Here is a 25,263-nt window from a genome sequence, read left to right as displayed (position 1 = left end):
ACCCCACTGGTCTGGTATGTCACACCTATAAAGCCCTCAATGGCATCCCCTCCCTGTATCATATCGCCACAGCTGCAATCAGTAAGGACACCTTAGTTGGATCACCTGCCTAAGAGAGTAGAGCTGGCAGCATGTTCTCTTTGTATGCTCAAGACTCTTAAATTGCTCCCCAACTTGTCTGAAATAACAGAATTTGGTGACCAAGTGGACATTCTGCAAAAGCCATCTGTAAAGTGTTTTGTTTTTATTTTTTTCCAGGGAGGGCTGAGGGTATGCTTCCTATAATGAATGAAAGAGATTCTGTAAGTGCCTGGATGGCTGAGTTTCTGTTAAATGATAAATAAAATCTCACTAGCATTAATCTTGTAATGATGTTAGGACATGCAGAGTCTTGGATAGGTGTCTATCTTAATGAAAAATGACAAGCTATTCAACTGTAACAGGAGTTTGAGTAGCTTCAGTATAGATCCATGTGGCTGGACCCTATATGGAACTGTCTAGAAAGCTCTGACTGCTGGGGACTGTGCCAACTTTGCCTGAAGTCACAGAATTCTCCAAGTAAGGTTGGGACTGTGGCTCATTACATCCTCAGTTTCTTCCACATATCACAATCCAATATACATTCCCAAGAAGCGGGGACAGAGGTTGTGGATCTGTATTTACAGTCGTCCCTTATGAAATCCAGTTACATGTTAATTTTTCTTTCTCTAAATTTTGTCACTACTGATCTGCTGCAGCCAGTTGACTTTACAGCAGCCCTATGGCCCACCTCAGCAGCCAAGTCAGCCATTTAACCTTTGGCACCTGGGATATGATTCTTGTCAGTGACAAGGACTCCCTGGAACAGCACCATTACCTCTAGATTTTTTTCCTCCAAATATAGTACGAGCAAGCAGGATTAATAATTTATGGCATGGTCGTGCTTCCTCTCTGTCCCTGGCTATTGAAAAAGAATAGCATAGAACAAAGATAACAAGTTCTTTGGCTTTAGACTTCAAGACCTCTAGAGGCAGTATGGTGTAAAGAAACTGGAACAGGTTCTGGCTCTTGGTCTTCCCAGGATGCTCTCAGGGCCTCCAGGCAATACTGATTCAGTCACACACATTTCAGCAAGCACCAACTGGGCACTTCACATTTCCAAATGAGACTAAAAATTATCTAATGCTAAAAAAAAACTAGCTGCTTCCAACAGCTATCTTGAATTGGGCGTAAGAGAAAATGGCTATAGAGCTATCATAGCGGACCTCACAAAGTTCCAGCTGGAAGGAAGTGAAGGGTCACTTCTACTTATACAGTCTCACATGGAGCACTGCATGGCTCAAGGCAGGGTTCTTGTGACCCCAAAACAGGTTTCTAGAGAATTCTGGATTTGGTGTGGAGTGTGCAGGCAAATTCTCAAGAATGAAGCGTTACTGACAATCCTCAGAGAAGGTTGTTACACTGACAGGTTGTATATGCTTTATAGTTATTGAATTACTCCAATTAGTAGTACGTTTTATGTTGGTTTTTAATGGGAGGAGAGAGGTTTGTGGTGAGTAAGAGTAGAAGTGTAAAAGGGCTGAAAATGCAGAGAAGGTAAGATTGCAGGAATTGAAAGGAAGGAGGAGATAGATGGGCTGAGGGCAATGAGCAATACATTGCTTTTTAAGGCATTCCACAGTCAGCAGTGCAGCCAGAATGCATCAGCCCTGGCCCCTCCAGGAGCACACACCCCAAAATCTCCTAATCTTCCCCAAATGGGATGTCTCTCTTATCTCTTCCCCTCCCCCCCACCCCCACGTTACAATACAACCAGTCAGCCCCAGCAACTGTAGGTTAAAACCTAGTTTTCTGAAAATCTTACGTCCTCTGCTTGTATTCTCTGTTCTCACACAAATGGTAACCTAGATTTGGTAAACTAAAACATTTCTTAAACTTCATGGGCAATACCATAAACCTCCATTTAACCATTCAGAAAATAAATCTGTTTTATGTCCATTTTTCAGTAAATTAGATTACATTATATATCTATATCTATCTTGCTAGAGAAATACCCTTGAGGAAAGAAGAGCTCTAGTTTGAGGTGACACAAGCATGCGTATTTTTCAAAGAGGCAAGGCAGGAGACATGTGACATCCCTCTGAAAATTTAAGTGATGATAGGTACTAAGATCAAGTCATCTGCAAACAGTACAGCCCTGTCTCTGACCTTGTTATTGACCATTCAGAGAATTCTGCCTGTGTCCAAGGAACAGCAGCACTGATAATTGACACTTCTCATTTATGGACTTGTAATGGGGTTGTGCACTTGCAAATAGCAAGTGCTGTAAGAACTCTTCAATCTCACAATCAGAACAAGTTCAGCAACATCTTTCATTCTACTTCAGTATCAAAGTTTTAGGCTAAGTATAAAACTGAATAATAGATTTTGTACTTTCAGCTGAAGGAAAAAGTTAAAAACAAAACCTGAAAACCCCTTATGCAGGCCAGTTGCTTTGATTTGCAAAGCAAATCTTCATGCATCTAGCATCTGACTGTTCAGGTTTTTTTACAGTAACACAAACTTACATTTACAGAAAAACTGCTGATTTATAACGTAAACCGAATTAGGAACATAGGGAACAAAAACTTGAGAAATAACACATTGAAGTATCTTTCCCAGAATGCCTTCTGTCTTGAATCTGATGTTGCTTTGGTTTCCCATCATATACAAGTTTTCACTAAGATAATATTTTTTGATCTTTATACATCTGATTTTCCTCTGACCCACTCTTCTTCCTATTGCAATTAATTACTGAATGTCTGCTTACAGCTGACAGGACAAAAGTGTAAGCTTCACATCATTGGTCCAGCTTCCATTCTATGAAGAGAAGGGGTCTGCATTTTGCTGTGTACACATATGAAAAGAACGCATAAAGAACCATAGTTTGGCTTTACTATTCAATGTCTAATATGTAAAAATGTAAGATTCTGGTGAAGCAGAGATCTAAACACACATCTGTAAAGGAGATGCCTTTTTTTAAAAACTTTTATATTTCAATTAAGTTTAGAAAACTATCCAACTACAAAAATGAAATAAGATACTCAAATTAGTGTAGATTAATTGGTGACCATTATTGCAAGGGAAATACTGTCACCGAAATAGCTTTGTTTTATTGTAAAAATGATAAAAACACAAAAGTCAATAAAACTGCTAAAATAAGTCTCTGTAATTACCAAGATCAAAATACAGTGGCTTTTTATTAAACATGAACTTTTGTTCTGCCTTCTGCAATACGTAAATAGTGCTGACAATTGGTTTGTGAGTCACTTGCTACAATAAAATGTAATTGTATCATGAGAGAAAGGTGACAATCAGGAGATCATGAAAAAATTACATATTCTCACTGGTAGTTAATTAGCCATGCAAAACCCCCTCAAACAGATATTCTCGTCTATTAGGAATGATTACTATGCAGGCCTGCAGATGTCAATACCACAGTCAATCAAATACTTCTTTCCCTACTAATTGAAGGTTGTAAAGCTCTGGTGCCAAGGTTTTGCTTCCAAAGAGCTAATTTATGACTAGAAGGATATTTTATGTCTTCAGTTGCAGCAGCTACAAAACTCAGCAAATCAGAACCATCTGTGCTCTGATACTTGAATCACCATTCATCTAGCAGCCTATCAGTCACATTAGTTTGCATCCTGCATTCTTGGCTCATGTACACTTCTGATGGTCTAAAGTTCACAAGAAATATTAAAAATGAATGATACCCTGACCTTGCCTTATTTGCACACGCATCAGAGAAGAATTAGGGCTTTTGCATATGGGCAGTTGCAAGGCAGAGATATCATGGGGCTGACATTTCATATTAGGTCCAGTAAGGCTTCTAATTACATCAATCTAAATTTATTAAACTTAAAGATTTTATTAACTGTATAGTTTCAGACTTAAAATACAGGGGGGAAATATATAACATGATAGCTGTAAACTTTAAATCTGGGTGCTAAAAAGCACTATGCAGCACCACGTACAAATAAACTACTTAAATCCAAGGATGAAATATCCCCTTCAGTTTGGTGGCTGTAAGAATGCAATGACAAAGGACAAAAAAAAATTGAAGGACAGAAAATGAATTAAATGCTTTCACTGATCAAGACAACTTTGCTTTTAATCTGGCCAGAAAGAAAAACTTGGCATTCAAGCTTGTCTTCAAGATGTTAGTGAACAAAGTCCTTGACTTCCCCATTATCCTGAAAGTAAATGATTCTCCACAGACATACTACTTTGAAGTGAGAGGCTGGAGGTCAAAAGGACCCATGACAGTTTTTCCTCCTTAAGGGTTGACATCCCACTTTTTAGCAAAGCCAGGGGAAACAGGAATTAACAAATGTGATGTATTTAAAGCAAAACAATTGCTGTGTCAGTTTCATTTTTAGAGCTTAAACTACTTCATCTCGTGCAAAAGGAAAAAAAAAAAACCAATCATCAAACAGGTTTCACAAAATAATCTGAACTGCAAGGAATTGTGTTACTTACTTTCAGATCTTTAGAAACACACAGATTTAGTGCACATCCAGCAGTGGAAAATTCCAGAGGGCCATCGTAAAAAGTTCCACTTGATTTCAGTCCATCTACCAGGATTTTCTTTAGCACTTGATACTTTGGCTTTTCCTCATAAGTTAAACCATAAACACATGCTAAAAACTTAGCTATTTCACCTGTGGAGTATATTTTAAAAGTGAATTTTATTTGATGTGGACCAATAACTTTGAAAAAGTTTTAAATCCAAGATGACAAAAATCATGGGAATGACAACCAAGATACAACAGAACCAAAAGGCAATAGCCACAACAAAGAACTATCAAAATACAAAGAGTTTTTCTTCTTGGGATGGGAAAAGGAAAGACTAGACTTTGATCAACTTGCCATCCCCTATGATGTTCATTATGTTACGATTGTTGCACAAAACCACACTAACTAGCACTAAAAGCTACTACTACTGTGTCTCTTTTTAGTCCAAAGATGCTGATAATTTGGCAACTAGAAGGATTTTCTTGTTATTTGGATCATAACAGGACCTTTGAAATGCTGTTGCTATGTATACTGAATGCTAATTTGCAGACATTTTATAATTTGAACACCTACTGGGAAAGCAAAATGCTTTGATTTACAGGGTCTTGACAATCCCTGCATTATGCAAATATCCTATAAGTCACTAGATAGTGGTTGGTTTTGTTGGAAATAGGTCTTAATAATACAACCCAGCAGTAACATTATTTTACCACCATCACCAGCTAATATCTCTGGAGGTGTGAAGATGCCTTCAGGAGTGTCAGAGTACTACAGTTGGGTAACTTTTCTTGCAATTATTTTAGTATAATCCTAAAACTAAACTGCAGTATGTATTGACATTCATCTCTTCTGATCCCCAAGGTAAAAGACGTTAAAACAGATCCACTGCATGTATACAACACTGTAGGAGGAGGAGAAGGGGAAGCTAAGTTTTAAAGTGAAGTATTTTATTCACTTTATACACAATTCCAATGTCATATAATACACATTAAGTTTGGGAATTCTGTGGGGAAAAGAACAGTATGAACAAATGCCTCATGACTACCCACCCTACCATGCCCCACAAAGGCCATTGTTTGTCTTATACCGAGAGCTTCCTGTTTGGGTTACCTTTACACTGTTTCTGTGAAGAAAATACAGAACTAGCCAAGCCACACATTCATTAGCTACTTCAAACTCATAAAATGCTAAGCAATAAAACCTTTTGTAGACCTGCTGCTTACATTTCCATACTAACAGCACCCATATTCCTTAACACATTCACTGCTTCCTAACAACCTGGATTGCATGTGGCTAAAATGTCACAGGCAATTACTAGGCACAAGTCTGTCATGTAGGGACAGGGATAATTTCCTTTATTAAAGTCAAAAAATTAAGTTCATCGCATTTACACGAAGAAACTGGTTCCAGGAGGACCTAGTGCTAGCAGTTGGCTTTTGCACAGTTCTCTTAGCGGTTAGAACAGCTTTGACAATCAGAGATATTTGTCTTTGTAGCCTAAACAAAAGATTTCATGTTGAACTCAACAGGTCTAATGGCCTGATTTGTAGCTGGGACTCAATGTAGCCTACAATTTTGCAACTCCAATGGATTGTGCATCAGTAAGTTCCGGGTGGAATTGGTAGCACTCAGATGTGTACCTACCTGGCTTGCATTGCAAAGGAGTTAGATCTAGGTCTCTGTGCTACCAGGTGCACCCAAAAAATGGCAGGACATAGATAATAAGGGCTTGATTTTCAGCTAAGTCATCTGCTTGATTTTTGTTTTATGGATAATGAGGGAAGGAAACGGGAACATATTTTAAACCATTCCATCATTTATAAAGCTATGTTTTAGTCTTATACTTCTATCACGTTAACATAAAGCAAGAAAATCTTGTCAAAGCAGGACATCTACAACAACGCTAGAGGCTGACTTGGTCATAATTCTAGGATTGTCCAGTCGGAGTGCACAAATGCAGTACAGCTTCTCCTCACTATCTCACTTTTTGCATAAGCAAACCTGCAAGCTACAATTTTTACAGGATTATCTGTAAATTAAGGACTTGATCTCGCATTAAGGTTGAATTCAGTGAATATTGGAGAATATCCTAAGTTAGTACAGTATACACTAGAATACAGAGAATTGCAAAGAAATAAGACAATTGTTTAATACTAATTGTTACCAACTAAAGAATCAAAACCCTAGAACAGATGCACCTTGAAATGTAGTGGGTTTGATTCTTCTTTCAGTCATACCGCTGTACAGCAAGAGTAACTCTGCTGAACTATTAGGCCTGGTCCACACTACGCTGTTAAATCGATTTAACGCTGTACCTGTCCACACTACAGTGCTCTTTAAATCGATTTAAAGAGCCCTTTAAATTGATTTCTGTACTCCTACAAAACGAAAGGAGTAATGCTAAAATTGATAGTATTACTTCAGAATACTGTTAGTGTGGACGGAAATCGACATTATTGGCCTCCGGGAGGTATCCCACAGTGCACCACTGACCGCTCTGGACAGCAATCTGAACTTGGACGCAGTGGGCAGGTAAACAGGAAAAGCCCCGCGAACTTTTGAATTATATTTTCCTGTTTGCCCAGCATGGAGCTCTGATCAGCACAGGGGGCGATGCAGTCCCAAATCCAAAAAGAGCTCCAGCATGGACCGTACGGGAGATAGTGGATCTGATCGCTGTATGGGGAGACAAATCTGTTCTATCAGAGCTCCGTTACAGAAGACAAAATGCCAAAGCGTTTGAAAAAAAAATCTCCAGGCTACACAGTGCTGCGTGACAAGCGTAACGGGAAGCCAGAGACTCAAATGGACGCTCATGGAGGGAGGAGGGAGGGGTACTGAGGACTCCAGCTATCCCACAGTCCACAGCAGTCTCCGAAAAACTATTTGCATTCTTGCTGAGCTCCCAGTGCCTGTAGGGTCAAACACATTGTCCGGCGTGGTTCAGGGAATAGCTCCTCAGTTTACTTCCCCCCCCCCCCCCACGTGAAAGAAAAGGGAAAGAAATCATTTCTTGACTTCTTTCAATGTCACCCTATGTCTACTGAATGCTGCTGGTAGACGCGATGCTGCAGCAGTGAAGCGCAGTATCCGCTCCTCTCCCCTCTCCGGTGGCAGACGGTGCAATAGGACTGGTAACTGGTCCTTATGAACCCAGCCCAATGAGATGCTTCAATATCTAACATGTTGGCCTGAGATGAGGCCAGCCGGGGGGGGGGGCCTGGCTAAAAATAGAAAGGATGATTCCTGGTCACTCCCAGTAGATGGTACAGAACGGCTGGTAACCGTCTTCATCATAGCAACTGGGGGCTGAGCTTCAATCAGCCCCCTCCCTTTCCTGTGTAAAGAAAAGATTCTGTACTGCCTGGACTATCATAGCAGTGCAGCATGCTGGGCTCCTCTCCCCTCCACCGCTTAATGTCCTGCCTGGACTATCATAGCACCGGGAGGCTGCCTCCCCCTCATTTTATGTCACTAAAAACTCAGTGTTTCTTATTCCTGCATTCTTTATAACTTCATGACACAAATGGGCGGGACACTGCCACGGTAGCCCAGGAAGGTTGGGGAGAGGGAAGCAACGGGTGGGGTTGTTGCAGGGGCACCCCCTGTGAATACTGACACGGAGCAGCTGTGCTTCTCTGATACGAATTACATTCCTGTTTGACCCAGCATGGAGCTCTGATCAGCAAGGCGGTGATGCAGTCCCAAATCCGAAAATGAGCTCTAAGCCATGGACGCGTACGGGAGCATAGTGGATTGACGATATGGGGAAGAAAATCTTTTCACAGAGGCTCCATTACAGAAGACAAAATGCAAGCGTTTGAAAAAAATGCTCCAGGCTACACAGTGCTGCGTGACAAGGGGTACGCAAGCCAAGACTCAAATGGACGCTAATGGAGGGAGGGGTACTGAGGACTCAGCTATCCACAGTCACAGCATTCTCGAAAACTATTTGCATTCTTGGCTGAGCTCCAGTGCCTGTAGGATCAAACAACATTGTCCGCGTAGGTTCAGGAATAGCTCCTCAGTTATCTCCCCCCCACCCCCCAACACGTGAAAGAAAAGGGAAAGAATAGGAAGGAATGACTGACGACATTTACCCAGAACCACCCACGACAATGATTCAACCCAGAATTCCAAGGGGCAGGGGAGACTGCGGGAACTATGGGATAGCTATGGAATAGCTACCCACAATGCAACGCTCCAGAAATCAACACTAGCCTCGGACCATGGACACACACCACCGAATTACTGTGCCTAGTGTGGCCGTGTGAAATCGAATTTATAATATCTGTTTTATAAAACCGGTTTAATGTAATTCGGAATTATCCTGTAGTGTAGACGTAGCCTTAGAGTTACACTGACATCAGGGAGACGAAAATCAGCCTCAATGCACGCAACTCCACTACATTTACCAAGCACATGCATTTTTAGCTCTAATTGTACTATTATTTATATATTAAATAAAGCACATTACACTCTGAGTAATATGGGTTTTCTGTACTTTTACTGCAGTAACTGCAAAGAGCATGCAGGTGAAAGTTTGCTAAGAGCACAAATCCTAAATTTCTCTCTAGACAAAATGTTATACTTACAATGAAACATTAAGAAATGTAGATACAAAAGAAACATGAATAAATGCATATACTTTGAACTTCAAACATGTTTGGTTTCTAAACCTTTAAAGAAAGGGCCAGAGAAGTGGAGTGAGAAAGCAAATAAGTACCAGACAGTGCAACAGAAGCACTGGTAGCATTACCCTCAGAAAAAGCTAAGAAAAGAAGAGAGCTTTGGGGTTAAGTGCTGGTGAAAGAGGCTTGAAACTGTGAACACAGAAAATATACCCTGTTTGATTCCTCCTGTGTTTCAGGAAACAGAACTATGTAGATTCTTGTAAAACAGCAATAACATCAAAGAAATAATGGTCTCTAATCAATTTCTTCCCCTAATGGAAACAATATACAGACCCTGAATTTTGGCTAAGTGCATAGCTCAGGATGTTCTAGTGGTTAAAGCACTAGCCTAGGACTTCAGATACCTGGGTTTAATTCCCTGTTCTGCCAGAGACTTGTGTGCGACTTCAGACAAGTCATTTAGGCCCAGATCCACAAAGATGTTTAAGCTCCTAACTTCCATTTATTTCAGGAATAAGTCAGGGCAGGAATGAAGAATGGGGTTGGAATGAGGCTCGAGCAGGCACAGGCTGGGGCTGAAACAGTCTATCAGAACTACTAAGCATCAAGGGATACTCCTGGTGAAATAGTGACATTGAGCAAGTGTAGTGGCTGCTCTCAGTGGGAGCCTATATACCTGGCTTTGAGGTCACGTGATTAGACCTGTGCCTGTGGACTGGCTGAGCTCTGGTTGACTGACATGGAACCCTCAAGTAATATCAGGCTCAGAGATTATTGATTACTTACTCCCCCTACCCAAAAAGATGCCTACCAGAGATGATCTGACCAGGCTTATTGGTGTACAACTGATGGAATTCTCTAAGCTGATTGAGTGCATGTATTTTTTCAGCTGGCTTCCACAAATGATCAGCTGGACCATAACCCTCCTAATCAACAAGGTACATGAACTTTCTTTGGAGAATTCTGGCATCCAGGATCTGCATGGAATCATAGAGTTAGAAGAGTAGTTCTTTGTCACAGATTTCATAGTTTTGTTCTATGGGCATCAGTTGCTCAGAATAAAATGCGCAAGGTTGGAGCATGTATTGGGGACCACGCTGCTGTGACAACACTGCTCTGATCGCATAATCAGAGGCATTCACTTTGACAATGAAGTGGCCAACACCGAAGTGCCGATGTAAATGCTTCCTTTAATAGATCAAAGGAGGTTAGGCTTCCTGCATCCAAGTAAATGTGGTGTTCTTCCAGAGCAGTTGGGTAATTGGGTTCACCACCTTCAAAAAGTCCTTGAATTAATCTTCAGTTAAAAACTGTCAAACCGCAGGAAGCACTGGACATTGTGGTCATTCCTTGGGGCTGTCTAGTCTACAATCATGGACAATCTCTGGGGGTCCATATCTATTTCATCAGAAGAGTGATCAAACTCACACTTCTCAGGTTTTCCATACAGGCCACTTGCTTGGAGGTGCTCAAATATCAGACAATCAGAAAGGTTTTGACTTGAGATGAGGACATCATCTCGGTGGATTGCCATGAACTAGTCTAAAACATCTCTCAAAATGTTATCGACAAAGTGCTGGAATGTGACTGGGGTAGTGGAGAGAACAACAGGCATAACCAGATATTCAAAATGGCAATATGGACTGCAAAATGCGGTTTTCATCCCGAATATGGGCTAACTGTAAACCCCGTGAAGATCAAGCTTGGTAAATACCTTGGCAGAACCTATCCTTTCGAATATCTCATTGATCAAAAAGCGAAACATACAAGGTTCTGTTCAAGGCACACAAACAAAATTGGGTCCTAGTGGGAGGTGGGGATGGATGGATATCTTTGCAAGACTATCATCAAGGCATTCTTGTAGGGCTCTGAGTTCTGAGTCTGATGAGGAGTAAATCCAACCAAATGGAATTTTAGTTCTTAGTTTGAGACCAATGGAGCAATTGTTGAGTCTATGCAGGTGTAAAATATCAGCAAATTCTTGATATTTTGCAGAGATTAATAATCTGCTGGGCACAAAAGGCAGTGGACTTCTCAGTGCTGGTCCTTGTTTCCTTGGCCCCTGATTTAACTAGACACAACTGTTGATAGTAGAACAACTCAAATTGTACCTCAAGCATCTTCCGTAAGATGTGTGGATCATGCGTTGACAGCCAGGGAATACCAAGCATGATCAGAAAGTTTGCTGACTGCAGAGTCTCTAGAAAATCTTGGATTTCAACCTGGAGAGGCATGATTTCACAGGACAGCATGCTACCATTGACCATTTACACTAGATCAAGGGTGCGCTTCCTGTGCACTGGAACTTTAGCAAATTCAGCATCCATTAAATTGCTAGTGGCAACACAATCCTCACACAGAAGCTGGCTGTAATTCACCTCATGTACAGTTGGGACACTAGGTGCAGCAGGCAACAGTCTGAGGCTGCCAGGCTACATGTGGGCAGAAGAGGGGGCCTCGTTAGAGAACTCAACTCTAAGGAGCTGAAGCAGTCTGTCAGAACTACCAAGTGGCAGCGGATACTCCCAGTGTGGTAGCAATGCTGAGCAGACTGGAGTAGCTACTCTCACTGGGAGCTTATATCCTGAGTATTGGGGTCATCTGGTTAGACCTGTCCCTATGGATTGGCTGAATCCTGATTAATATGAAGCCTCAGGTAATTAGGCTAAGGGATGGCTCAGCAGCACTTCTCAGGCTCAGAGAGCACTCAAGAAACCCATAGATAACTCATTACACTAAATACCTTTGTGGATCTTGGCCTCTGTCTCTTGGGCCCAGATCCACAAAAGGACTTAAATGTTGCAGTGCTGACTGACACTGCATCTAACTTCTAAATCCCTGGAAAATCACAGTAGCATCATTGTGATCCAGAAAGCCTGAGTCAGGCACCTCGGCTACCATACAATAAAAGGGGAAAGACAGGTGCCTTAGAATGCAATGCACAAAGCCAGCACACTAGGCAGACAGCCAGCTCAACTAGCCAATGGGAGGTGGAGATGAAAGAGGTATGTGCTAAGCTCACACAATTTAGCATTTAAGTCTGGGCTGCAGGGAAGTGCCTATCTCTTCTTAGCAATCCACTAATTGATGGAAGATAGAAGTTCTTCCACCTAAGTGACATGTGGGTCCCAATCAAGTAGGTGTGTTTCAGGGCCCTCAGGCAAGCTCACACAGACTTCCCTTATAACCCAGGAGCTAGGGTAGTCACCCAGAATGTGGGAAACTCCCCCCTTCTCATGAAGAAGGGATTTCAACAGGGATCTGCCGCCATTCAAATGAGTGCCCCTGCCACTAGGCTACAGAATTATTCTAATTCTCTGACCAAAAATATTTATTCAACTATTTAATTGAAGTAGAACAACTTCACTAGAAGAATTGAGAGAGCCCCACAGCAGACTATTTTGCAGATCACACCTATCTGTAAAAATGGGGTAATAGCACATCCTTACCTCACAGGGCTGCTATGAGGATACATTAAAGATTGTGAGGTGCTCCATGCTGCTCAGCGATGGGGGCTATACAAGGGTGAGATTTTTTTACCTTCTGCTACTAAAAAACATTTTTAATACTGGCATGAAGGCCCTGGACATTTTTGTTCTGTAAGCAACGGGGACCCTAAGCTGGGAGGTGCGGAAGGGACTAGCACCAATGCCACTGTATCATCCCCTCTCTGTGTCTGAATGGAAGCGCCTCCATTCGAGCTCGGGAGGAGTACAAGACAGAAGAAGCTGCTGTCCATAGCATTTTCATATCTCTAGGCAGCCGATCTAAAGTATTATTAGGGTATCAATCATTGTAGCATCTACCTGTCAAATACAGCGTTAAGATTAGCATAAAATTTAATTTGAAGTGGACCCTGCTCTTGCCGTCTTAAAAGGGATGAAATTCTTCACACATCTGGCAAGCTCTGCATCATGGGAGGCACCCCTTCTTTGGCCTCTTGCAAAGGGAACAGAACAACACCTGTTATCTGGCTGCTCCACCTCCTAGATCTCTAGGTATGGACAACTTAGCATGCACTAGGAGTGAAGAAATGGCAGCCAGCCTTGCATTCCATGGAAGGGGCCAGCCCCTGTCTGTTTTGGTTTCATAGGGTTGGAACTAGGGAGATTTGCAGTAGGGCAGAGGAAAGGGAGAATTCTAGAGAATTTTAGGTGGGGAGAGGGAAAGAAAGGGGAGGGGAGACAATGGAGGTAGCGGGTGGGGAGAAAAGGGAAAAGAGTGATGAGTAGAGAGAGAACTAATAAGGGAAAGAAGAAAACAAAAATTGAGGATGAGCAAGGAATTGAGAGGTGAAGAAGAGCAGAATGGAGAGATTGAAAGAGTAAAGTGGGACGGAAAAAAATGTATATGTGAAACACGACAAGGAAATGCAGAGGGAAGTAGGATCACAAGGATCCATCTAGTCTAATCCCCTACCAAGATACAGGATTTGTTGTGTCTAAACCATCCAACTCAGTTCCAATCTCCTTTTTGAAAACCTCCACTGAAGAAGCTTCCACAACCTCCTGAGGCAGACTGTTCCATTGTCCTGCTGTTTTTACAGTTAGGAAGTTTTTCATGAAATTTAATCTAAGTCATGAAAGACTGGGAACATTAATGGCAACTATAGGAAAACTTAAAAAAAAAAAAAAAGTATCTTCTGAGTGGCTGGCTTGGTGGGGGAGAACACGGTCGAATGCACACACACACACACGCACGCACGCACACACACTATATTGAGGGGTGTCTGACAGCTGTGAGCTACTCAGAAGATACTGCCTGGTCTCCTCTTGCTTACCAGTCTGATCCTGATGGTCAAACTCAAGCTCATTCTGATCTCTGGTCAAATATTTATGCTCAAGGCCCCAGTCCTGCAAAGTTTAGTATGTGGGTATAATTTCAAAGAGGTACCCACAGGTGGACTGCTGGGCCCACACACTACAATTTGCAGGATCACGGCTATAAGGGGATAATGCTGCATTAAATCATGCTTGCCTTAGAGGGAGTGGAATTGGTAATTTAATTTAAAATATTAAATTTCAGGGTTCCTTTTGTTTACTTTCTTCTTATTGTCTTTTTGCCCAAAAGTTATAAAAATATTTAAAAGCTTCATTCTAATAAACAGACTAAGACGGAATGATAAAATACACACTATATGCTCTAATCACGCTTACAGCAACTGCTTCCAGCCGGACCCCACTTCATCACTGAATCTGGGAGCTCGTCCTTCAGTCTGAAACAAAACAAGAATGCAACAGGTGAAATGTGAATTTTTAGGAGGTGATCCTTCACTTGGAATTCTGGATACAGTAAAACTCAATTGCAAAAGGAGGAGATCTCAAGGATAACTAACACTTAAAAAGACTCCTCTTCAAACAAAATCTCTACCTACCAGATACCTATTTTTAACCACCTAGAGACTGGAGATTTAAGCAAAACCAGTTATAACCGGGGACGCATCTTCACATCAAGCCTCTTTGCAGGGGCTTATACATGTTCTGGGAGTAAATAAATATACCTTGGGATGAAATTTCTCACTTTGCTCTCACCCCAAAGATTAATTTTTGTGTTTTGAAAGTTGGGAACAGTTTTGCCTGGCTTTCTCTAATCATTTAGCACCAGATCTGCTTAAGGAGTGGGCCTCCACCCTGCTTCCCAGGGCCAAAGCCGAAGCCCGAGCCACCTGGTGTCACTGCTTGCCCCTCTGTGTCCTCTTAGGGGGGTGCACCCCACAATTTGAAAACCTCTGCTTTAGAGTGATTTATTTTCACTTTTAGAGATTAAATTACCGTAACACTCAGATTACATTTCTCCACAGTGACTCTGTAGATATGATAAAAAGAACAGCAGTACTTGTGGCACCTTAGAGACTAAGAAATTTATTTCAGCATGAGCTTTCGTGAGCTATAGCTCACTTCTTCGGATGCATAGAATGGAACACACAGACAGTAGATATTTATACATACAGAGAACATGAAAAGGTGGAAGTATGCATACCAACAGGTAAAGGTATAATCACTGGAAAGAGCTCATCATCAGCAGGAGAAAAAATACTTTTGCAATGTAATTAAGTATGACACCATAGAAGGTGTGAGGAGAACTTCAACATAGGAATAGATACATCTTGTAATGACCCAACCATTCCCAGTCTCTGTTAGGCCTGAGTTAATTGATACTATCTTGCAATTATTCGAGTTCAGCCAGTCTCTCTTGGAGTCTGTTTCTGAAGTTCTTTTGTTTGCAAGATGCACTTTCAAGTCTCTCACTGAAGTGGCTAGAGAGGCTGAAGTGTTCTCGCCACTGGTTTTTGAATGTTATGATCCTGATGTCAGATGTGGTCCATGTATTCTTTGCTGGTAGAGCTTGTCGGTTTGGCCAATGTACATGGCAGGAGCATTGCCGGCAATGATTGGCTATATCCGATTGGTGATGTGCAGGTGAACGAGCCCTTGTGGCGCGTGCTGTGTGCATTAGGTCGCTAGTGAGGTGTACCACTTGATAGAATGTGACGGAGCTGGCATCGGGCCTTTGTTGCAGGATAAGATTCCTGGGCTTGTGTTTATGTTGTATGGGTGTGTGGTTGCATAATCAAAAAGGTGCAAGCAGTGCTTCGTCATCATGAATAGTCGGAATATGACAAGAGGCTGCCTAGGTAGCTCTCTAACTTCCCATTCTCAGGCATTACCACTCATGATCCCATTATGATTTACCAAAAAACTACACCATTGCTCAAAAACTGCCCTGAGAAAGCCCAGGAACAGATCTGTCAGGCACATGCTAATACCCCACCAGGTGTTTCTAAATTTGCGTACCCAAGATTCCATAAACCTGGAAATCCTCCCTGGGGGGACGCACCCATCATCTCACAGTATTGGCACCTTACAGGCAGGATTGTTCTGCTTGTGGACTCTCTCCTCAGGACCCTATGTTCGCTCCCAGCTATCTGTTCGAGACCCACTACTTCCTGAGGAAATAAATCCATCCGTGATCTTTCAGAAAAACACCATCTCGGCCACTATGGGATGTGAGAGGCCCTCAACCAAATTCACACAAAATGGACTCCAAGCCATCAGGAATAGTGATCACCGATAATATCACGGACCAACCTGGTGGTTGAACTTGTGTGACTTTTTGTCCTCTCACCAACATACTATTTCACATTTGGGGACAATATATACCTTCACAGTCAGTGCACTGCTATGGGTACCTGCATGGCCCACAGTATGCCAACACTTATGGCTGACTTGAACAACGGCTTCCTTAGCTCTTGTTCGCCTACTGCCTCTACTTGCGCACCATTGATGACATCTTTCACATCATCTTGGATTCATGGAAAAGAACCCTCGAGGAATATCACGTGATTTTAACAATTTTCATCCACATCAACCTCAGCTTAGACCATCCACACAAGCGTCCATTTCCTAGACCTACTGTGCTATAAAGCGATTGGTCACATAAACACACCTATTATACCGGAACCAGAGCCACGTATTACTACTACATGCCTCCAGCTTCCATCCAGGACACACACCGATCCATTGTCTACAGCAAGCTCTAGATCAACCGTATTTGCTCAAATCCCTCACCAGAGAAAACTTACACAAGATCCTCTACCAAGCTTCTTTTAAAACTACAATACTATGCTGAAGTGAAAACAATTGACCAGAGCCAGAGTACCCAGAAACTTCTACTACAGGAAGGCCCAACAAAGAAAATAACAGAACGCCCATAGCCATCTCTCTCAAGCCCCCACTACAACTCCTCCAGTGCATCATCAAGATCTACACCTACTTAACCGTATCCCTCCTCTCTCAGGATCTTGGAGAAGGCGTCCTCGCTTATAGAAACTCCCAGTCTGACGCAAATACTCGCCAGCAATCCACACCATTACAACATAACACTAACCCAGGAAACAATCCTTGCAACAAAGCCCGGATGCAGCTCTGTCCCATAGCTATTCACGTAGACCATCATCCAGGACCTCATCACAATCAGCCCACCCTCAAGACCGTTCACCTGCACATCTACCAACGTGATACGTATGCTCAATGTTGCCGGCAATGCCCTCTGCCATGTTACATTGGCCAACCCGGGACAGTCCCTACGCCAAAGAATACAATGGACACAAACGCTGACATCAGGATCATAACCATTCAAAATCCGTGGGAGAACACTTCACCTCTCTCACCACTCGATGAGAGACTTGAGTGGCCCAATTTGTGCAACAAAGAACTTCAAAACAGATCCAAAGAGAGACTGCTGAACTCGAATTAATATGCAAATTAGATACAATTAACTCAGGCCTAAACAGAGACTGGGAATGGTTGGGTCATTAAACTAATTGAATCTATTTCCCTATGCTAAGTTCTCCTCACACCTTCTATGGGTCATCTTAATTATCACTTCAAAAGTATTTTTTCTCCTGCTGATGATAGCTCATCTCAATTGATTAGACTCTTCCTGTTGGTATGCATACTTTCACCTTTTCATGCTCTCTGTATGTATAAATATCTCTTGTCTGTGTGTTCCATTCTATGCATCTGAAGAAGTGAGCTGTAGTTCACAAAAGCTCATGCTGAAATAAATTTCTTAGTCTCTAAGGTGCCACAAGTACTCCCGTTCTTTTTGCGGATACAGACTAACACGGCTGCTACTCTGAAATCTGTAGATATGATGTAATTTAGCTTTGCGGGGCCCTGGCAACTGCCTTGCTTGCTAACCTCTACTGCTGGCCATGCTACAAGGGACTTAGGTTGGCTTAACTACACCACTGAGGGATGTGAATTTTTCACACCCAACCAACATAGTTTAAACCAATCTAATTTTCTACTGTAGACCAAGCCTGAGTCAATTTCTCCCCACTGCTCCTCCTGGGTTGGTGCTGCTATGCATTGCTCCTTGCTCTGGGTGAGCCAACAGCTCAGTTTAGCCGCAGGTAAAAAAACCTATATTCCTGCGGGGGCCCAGTTCTCTTTTTAAAAAACAAAAAACAAAACAAAACAAAACACTTTCAGTTAATTCTTAGGGGCCATAGCACCAAGCCCCGGTAACTGGTTTGTGGTGATAGATGGAGGGGGATCTCATCAGTGTAGCTGCATAGTCACTATTACAACAGCATCTACAGTCATAATGCATCCACATGGGAGAAGACGGGATTATCTGCACTGCAGCAGACTATAGTCCAGGGAGTTACCGCAAAGTTGAGCCTTGTGGAACAGGTGCATGTCCCACCTGAAATTGCCCTTCTACCTCAAAATCCTGAATCTCCTTTGTTCGGAGAAACCACAAAGGACCTACCAGAGCTTCAGGTACAGGATTTGCCCCTAAATTCATAAAGGCAGAGTACAAGGGCTTTGCTCAGAGAATCAAAAAGAGGATAAACCCATCAGGTCCTCATCCAACCGGGTGGTTTCGTACAGAGTGGCTTCATATGAGCCATAACTAAAGCCAGCATTCTGCTATGATCCCTGTACAACCGTGGGATGGGCATGTGAATCTGTGAAGCACTGAATGAACTGGCTACATTATGCCCCAAGACCTGCCCTCCACACCAGTAGAGACAAACACGGCAGAGCCTGTCCTTTAAGGCTGTCAGTAGCTGCCATCAAATTAAGAGGCAACAGAAGGTGGGATTTTCTTAGCCATCTCTTTACAAAACAGCACGTTTAAAGAAATGAACTTTCCAAACAGCATCCATCATTGTTTCACTCTCACCATGTAATGGACGCAGCAGCAGTTTCAATGGGTGGCACCTACCCTGTGGCTCATTAAAAGAGGAGAATTCAGGCCCGACTAGAAAGCATCAGAAATCAGAATTCCAACACTAAATTACGGAAAATTCTATGTGTGTGTTTGTTTAATGTCATTAATTTCCCAAAACGTACACTTGGAAATTCTATGATTTCTAGCTGAATTCCCTCAGCATAATTTCCCCCATGAGGCTGCCATGGCACCAGTTTCCATTTGATTGTTAATTATTCTTTTATTTCAGTCACTTAGTATTTCACTCTTTTTTTGTAATTAGAGGTAATGATTAGAAGATTTTTATATTACACTGGAGTTTTCTTTTTTGAAGTTTTCAGATGCTTTTATTTGTGATCTGATAACTCAAGACCAGTTTAGTTTTAAAAGTTCATAGTTTGGTGAAAAGCACAAGCCATGCCGAGGCTGAGTGACACCGGCATGGCTTGTGCAGAGCAGCCCTGCAGAAGTCACCTCAGTTACTGGACTAGAGTATACAAGATGAAGCACTTACTTCTCCCCTCACCTTCACAACCATAACTCAGCTACCGCTACTTCCCTGCACTAGGGCTAGCACTAGATTCTTCCTAAATGACAAGAGAAATGAGGCGAAGGGAAGAGAATGGGATTATCTGTGCAGCAGCAGAGTCCCAAGCCCTGCCTCTGTGTCTTGTACTACTTCAACTGCACTCCCATATCCAGGTCCCCAAACTCTGCTCTCAGCAGAACCACGTTGGTTCCACTGCAAAGGGTCTTTGAGCAGGGAAGGGGGCTGGATTTGTCCATCACATACCCATCAACTTGCATGTAACTGAATATCGACATGTACATACACCCATCTCCTCTGGTCTTCCGCAACATTACAGGGACATCATAAACATTCAGACAATTAAGGGACCTACCTCAGTAAATGTTTCATACCAAGGAACAAAACAGTCATTCAAATAAGAGGGATTTTTTGCTAAATGGAGTTGTACCATATTTTATGTATTTCCTCCTAAGAAATGTTTTGGCTGCCAGTCTGGAAAATACCAGTGCTTGAAGGGTTAACTGTAAGTGAAGAATTAGTGAAGCAGCTTGATCGAGTAAATTGATTTAGCAGAACTGTGTGTTAGTTTGGGTTCTGTACCGATCAGAACTTCTAAAGCAGAAATATTAAACATAACATACGATGTCAACATTTACACATGCAATCCGTATTATCTGCAGTCTGCAGGCTAACCTTTTTCTCTGCTGAGAGCCGATGTCACACTGAATTTACAGATTGATTTCTGTGGCTCAGCTATCCCTATTGTGTACCTCTGTTGTGACTTGCCCTACTTAAAAGTTTGTGGCCTTCTCCAATTGTGATGCTACATCTATGGAAAGCTACTGTTCAGCATATCTTTGTACTGAAGAACAGGCTATATTGCACCATATGCAATTAACTCTCTAAAGTCCCAACAGTGAGAGCACTGAAAAAATGGTAATAGACTCTGTTGCTTTAATATTATCTAATGAGCCATGTGGGGGGTGGGAGGAGGCAAGAGAGGGAAGGGAAGACAGATTCTAACAGATAAAGTTTTTTACTTGGTATTTTAAATGTTTATATAATATTGAAACCCTCAACCAAAAGATTTAATTCTAAAAAAAAAAAAAAATCTACATAACTGAAAACAAAAGAAATAGAATGAAACAACACCTGAAAAATAAGGACAGCTTGCTTAAATTTTCCTCTCTCTCTGTGAAGCAGTAACATAGTTCATTCTACACAATCATTCTGAATGTACAGCAAGCATACTAGCACACAGGATTTGCAAATGCAACTTCTTAAAAAATTCACAGAATTCAAAAATCTGAGAAATTGTTCTGCATCACACATTCATGTATATTAAATCTCCACAGCTGCATGCACACAAATATATGCAGGAGTGTGCATACATCTCCCAGAGTTCACATCTTTTAAATGCTTCTAACACACCTTTAATGGAGGGGAAATTTTTTAGCTTTCAGGTAAGGCAATATTCTACAGGATGTGAGTTCCCTTTGAAGTTCACTTTCAAATCTGTTTTGGTAAATGATGGAGTATTTGAAATTATTATTATTTACTTTGTTTTAGCAGTCTGGACAGATACAGGGTCCTTCAAGTTCTGTTCCCAGGGTAGTTTCCCACATAACCACTGTAGCATGCAGTAGCCAAGGATTTCAAGGTCACCTCTTCTGGATGGGGCTAAAGGGGAGAGAGAGAGAGAGAAAGAATACGACCCATAAGAAATAGAAAAGCTTTGTCTGAACTACTGTTGATGAAATATGAAAAAGCCAAATGGGCAGAGTGTTTTATTTGTTCAGCTGTATTAGAACTAAAACGCCCAGGATTTTGGCCTCAGTCCACAGACAGGCAGTGACTTGTTACTGCTGAAAGTAAGGGTCAGTTTCCTCACCTCCTCCAACTTCATCCTTCCTTAGTCTGGCCTGTCACATGAACTTGATCCCCATGGCCTCTGACATGATCCAGACAGCCCCAAACCCAGTACCAACACTTTCTCAAAGAGCCAAGCAGTAAAACAAAGAAATAAATGTCTGCTGCTAAATTGCTAACACATGTTCCAGGAAGTCCATGGGGTCCACATTGGTCATGCAGAGACCCTTTCAATGCAGACTAAATACTGATGGCCTTTCCTGTTCTACCACAGAACTATTTGAAGTTGGGAGATATGACAAAACTGCCATCTAGTGTACATTTACACACCAAATCGGTCTGCTTATAAGTTCCACAAACTGTTTGTTTAAAGAGAGAGTTGTCGCACAGGCTAAAATACGCGGGCTCTTTAGTAAATCATTCATATATTTATCACAATTTTGCATGCCAGTAAGAAAATCACCGAGTTATTTCACAAACACCAAAACCCCCCAACTCCAAATGAAAAAGTTGACTTTAAAATGAAAATACATACTAATTTTGTTTCTTGATTACTGGTGACAAAAAACAAACATCTTATACACAGGGAGACAGACGGTACTTGAATTCATACAAAGACTGACTGTTCCCAGAAAAGAAACCCACTGCAATGTAATCTAAGAACTAACATTGTTGATTGCTGTTTTAAGTAACATTTTTTTTTAAAAAAAAAAGGTAAAACAAGCAGGGGCAGGTTCCTCATTTCTTTGTATGAAGCTGAAACATATCCTATAGTTCACAATGTACCAGCATAGGCTGAAGTACACTAACAAACTGTTAATCAACTACAATTACTGGGTAGAAAAATAGCAAGTCCTTTTGAAAATAAATTATTACGCATTTTCCCAAATTTATTTGAAACCTGCATAAAAACTAAGGGCAACTGTGAGTTTGTATTTGCCCGGTACCCCACGTCCAAAGTAGAGAGACCGACACAAGTAGTAGAGTATGTGGCTGTTAATCCAGCTGAAAACAGATATATTTTGTGAGTTTTCATTAAAAAAATTCCAAAAAGTTACGCCGCAAACTATTTTTTCATTTAAAAAGTTATCTACTGAAAGCTACAGTGCCTACACTTCCTAACTGTTTCTTGTTACCATACATGGTTGTTTTAAAAGCAGAAGACAAGATTAGTTCTTACATATTCTCTATCTTTACCACTATTAGACTATCAGATTATTAAAGGCCCTTCAATCTAACAGAATGCTACGTTATCCCTTGGGTGTCATTTATTTTCTGCACTAGATTCAACAATGTCCTAATGCAAGACTTGGCTCTCATATTAAAATAAAAACAATCTATACCACTTGCTGTTCTGTAGCGATTTCTTCAGTCATAAATCTCCCGTTAACTGTGGAATGATTCCATTCATACACATGTGTTCACAACTCCTTTTTCCATTATGGCAATTCCAGATTACAACCATATAAACCAGCACTTTGATGGCAGAACCTCTAATTTTCACAAAATGCTATTCTGGCACCTGTTTGTGTGACACAGGCTACATACAACCAGCCCTTTGAGAAAAACTGTCAGAATTACAATGGAGTATTTTTTTCACTGAGGGAGTAATTGATATGAAGCTGTAAGTAATGGCAAGTCATTTAGATTTCAGAAGCTAACCTAACATAACTGCTCTTCAGATTAAATAGTCCTCAGAGACTAAAATTTATTCCATTGTTGTAGTTTGGCCATGTCTAATTACCTTTGAATTCACATTTTAGATCTTTCACCCATTTCTTGACCTGCTACTTCATTTGTACAGCAAAGTCATGTTGTGAGTAGGCAGCGTGTGTATAAGAGTTTTACCAATGTGTTAAAAAAGCTGTGATGTCCCACCGAATAAACCCTAAATATATGTAATTAAACTAAATGCTGCAATAATTAAAAAGAAAGTGAAAAATATTACAAAGAGATGATGAATTACAAAAGCTGTTTATTTATCTACATGTTTGCAAATCAGTGTTAAAACACAAGTAGATTTACACATATCTCTTTCGAGATTAATTCGAAAGTATCAACATTTCATCATCTACTTGATTGTGTATTGTTCTATCCTCTCTCCCTACTCTCTCATCAGTTCATTATTAGAGATCTTAACTTCTTGAAATGATTATATTTATATCACCATGATCTTTAATATTTTTATACATTTATTTGGCTAATAATTACTCTACTTTTTAGTGAAACAATGGTGTGGTTTATGGTAGTAACCAGCTGAATTCATTACAAATGTAAACTCTAGTTTGTAAATAATCCCAATTTATATTTCAACTATTTTTTTAACCAGAAAATTAAGTCTAATAAAATCTAAAATGAGATTACCAGAGTCCTTGATGATTTAAAAAATAAATCTAGGTTTAAAGAACTTCAAAGCGTGCTTTATTTTAAGATGTAACAAAACAAGTGAAAATTCATAAAATTTTGACTTTTAAAATACAGCAATTCTGCTTGATAATTTGTCACTTTTGCAAGACTATATTTTAAAAAGAATCCTTATTTAAAACAAATTACATGTGATTTCTCTGTAGACTAAGAATTTCTATTCTTCTTTTTAAATAGACATTTGAAATTTGATTTTTCATTAGCAACTACAATACTATGGTGTTACAGTTTTTAGCCTGATATTAAATGCTATCTGATTAAAATATTTCAGTAGTAATATTATATTCCACAATACTTCACAGTTTAACTTTTCACTTGAATATTTAAGGCCTGATTCTGTACTCACCTGTACCAAGATAAATCAGAAGATACTCCTCCGAAGTCACTGGAGTAATATCCCCAGCAGTGAAATCAGAGTCAGGCCCTTAGGATATATTCTCAACTTAACATATAGGGATAGCGCTAGAAAATTCACTCTAACACAGAGTAGCATAACTGAAGCAACTCACACTGAGATGAGAATGTATTATGCTTCTGTGTATGTACTACATTTTGAAGTTAGTTGAGATCTAATATGAATTCAGATTACTATTTCAGAACAGAAAGTAAATTATATCATACCAGCCACTTTTATGGTCTTGAACTTCCAGTGTTCCCAAGAATTCATGTTAAAGACATCTGCTAACCAGAATTCATGTGTGGAACTCTCCAGCAATATAAAATGGGAGTTTTCCACTAGGGTCCTTTATTTTGCTAACTATTTCTTCTGCCACTCAGAGTGAGCTAGAAGGCTGATCAATGACAGAGATAATGTGTTTTTCTATGACATTTTCACTACTACTATCGCGTTATAATTTCATCATTAGTCTTTATTTAGATTGTAAGCTCTTCAAGGCAAGGATTGTTTTATAAGTTTGCAGTGTCTTACACATGAGACTACCAATCCTAACTCGGGCTTCTAGAGGCTACCATAATATAAATAATGATAGTGTTTTTTCATAACACATAAACCCTATAAAGAAAAAAAGTGTGTCAAACTGACTGTGGAGTTAGAAATATAATTTTAAAAATATATTACCCTATGGAGTTATATCTTATGAGATGAGTGTTGTCATCTGTAGGGCACTATAAAGTAACAGAACAGTTCAGCTTGGGGTTGAGAATAAGACAAAGAAGATAAACGAGACTGAAATATGAGACTCGATAAAATTAATGGCTGACATATTTCCAAGAAACATAATGAAGTACTGCCTCATTGAGGGTATGGTCAGCCTGAGGAATTTACTGCAGCAGGAGGGCAGAGTCAAATATGGTGCATTGTTTTTAAAAAGAAGGCTGGATAGTTTTAAGCAACACTTGTAGGCCGTGTACGCAAATTTAACAGAAGGTTATACACAGAACTCTGTGAACATCAGATTTTTCAGCTTGATAGCAGTTCTGGAGGGGAGAGGGAAGGAGAAGCATTCCTGGTCAAGCTGACACTGAAAATTTTCAAAATTATCAGCAAATAAAAAAGTAATTTATTTGGATAGAACAAAAATAAAACAC

The 25,263-nt window shown here is 40.7% G+C and overlaps 1 protein-coding gene across 3 annotated transcripts in view; it reads right to left on the bottom strand.

Annotated features, from left to right (window-relative positions):
- VRK2 (VRK serine/threonine kinase 2) overlaps positions 1-25,263 on the bottom strand; it is an 83,470-nt gene that overhangs the window by 18,383 nt on the left and 39,824 nt on the right. For all 3 annotated transcript variants that reach the window (XM_032792659.2, XM_032792660.2, XM_075064430.1), the window contains 3 exons: positions 20,982-21,102; positions 14,327-14,385; positions 4,501-4,682 (listed from right to left, as the gene is read on the bottom strand). In XM_032792659.2, the coding sequence (XP_032648550.1) occupies positions 4,501-4,682; positions 14,327-14,385; positions 20,982-21,102 (362 nt within the window). The remainder of the gene's footprint in view (positions 1-4,500; positions 4,683-14,326; positions 14,386-20,981; positions 21,103-25,263) is intronic.

This window comes from Chelonoidis abingdonii, chromosome 3, assembly GCF_003597395.2.
Source record: "Chelonoidis abingdonii isolate Lonesome George chromosome 3, CheloAbing_2.0, whole genome shotgun sequence".
Lineage (NCBI taxonomy): Eukaryota > Metazoa > Chordata > Testudines > Testudinidae > Chelonoidis > Chelonoidis abingdonii.
The sequence above is the reverse complement of the archived record's forward strand: the minus strand, read 5'-3'. Positions and strand labels throughout refer to the sequence as shown.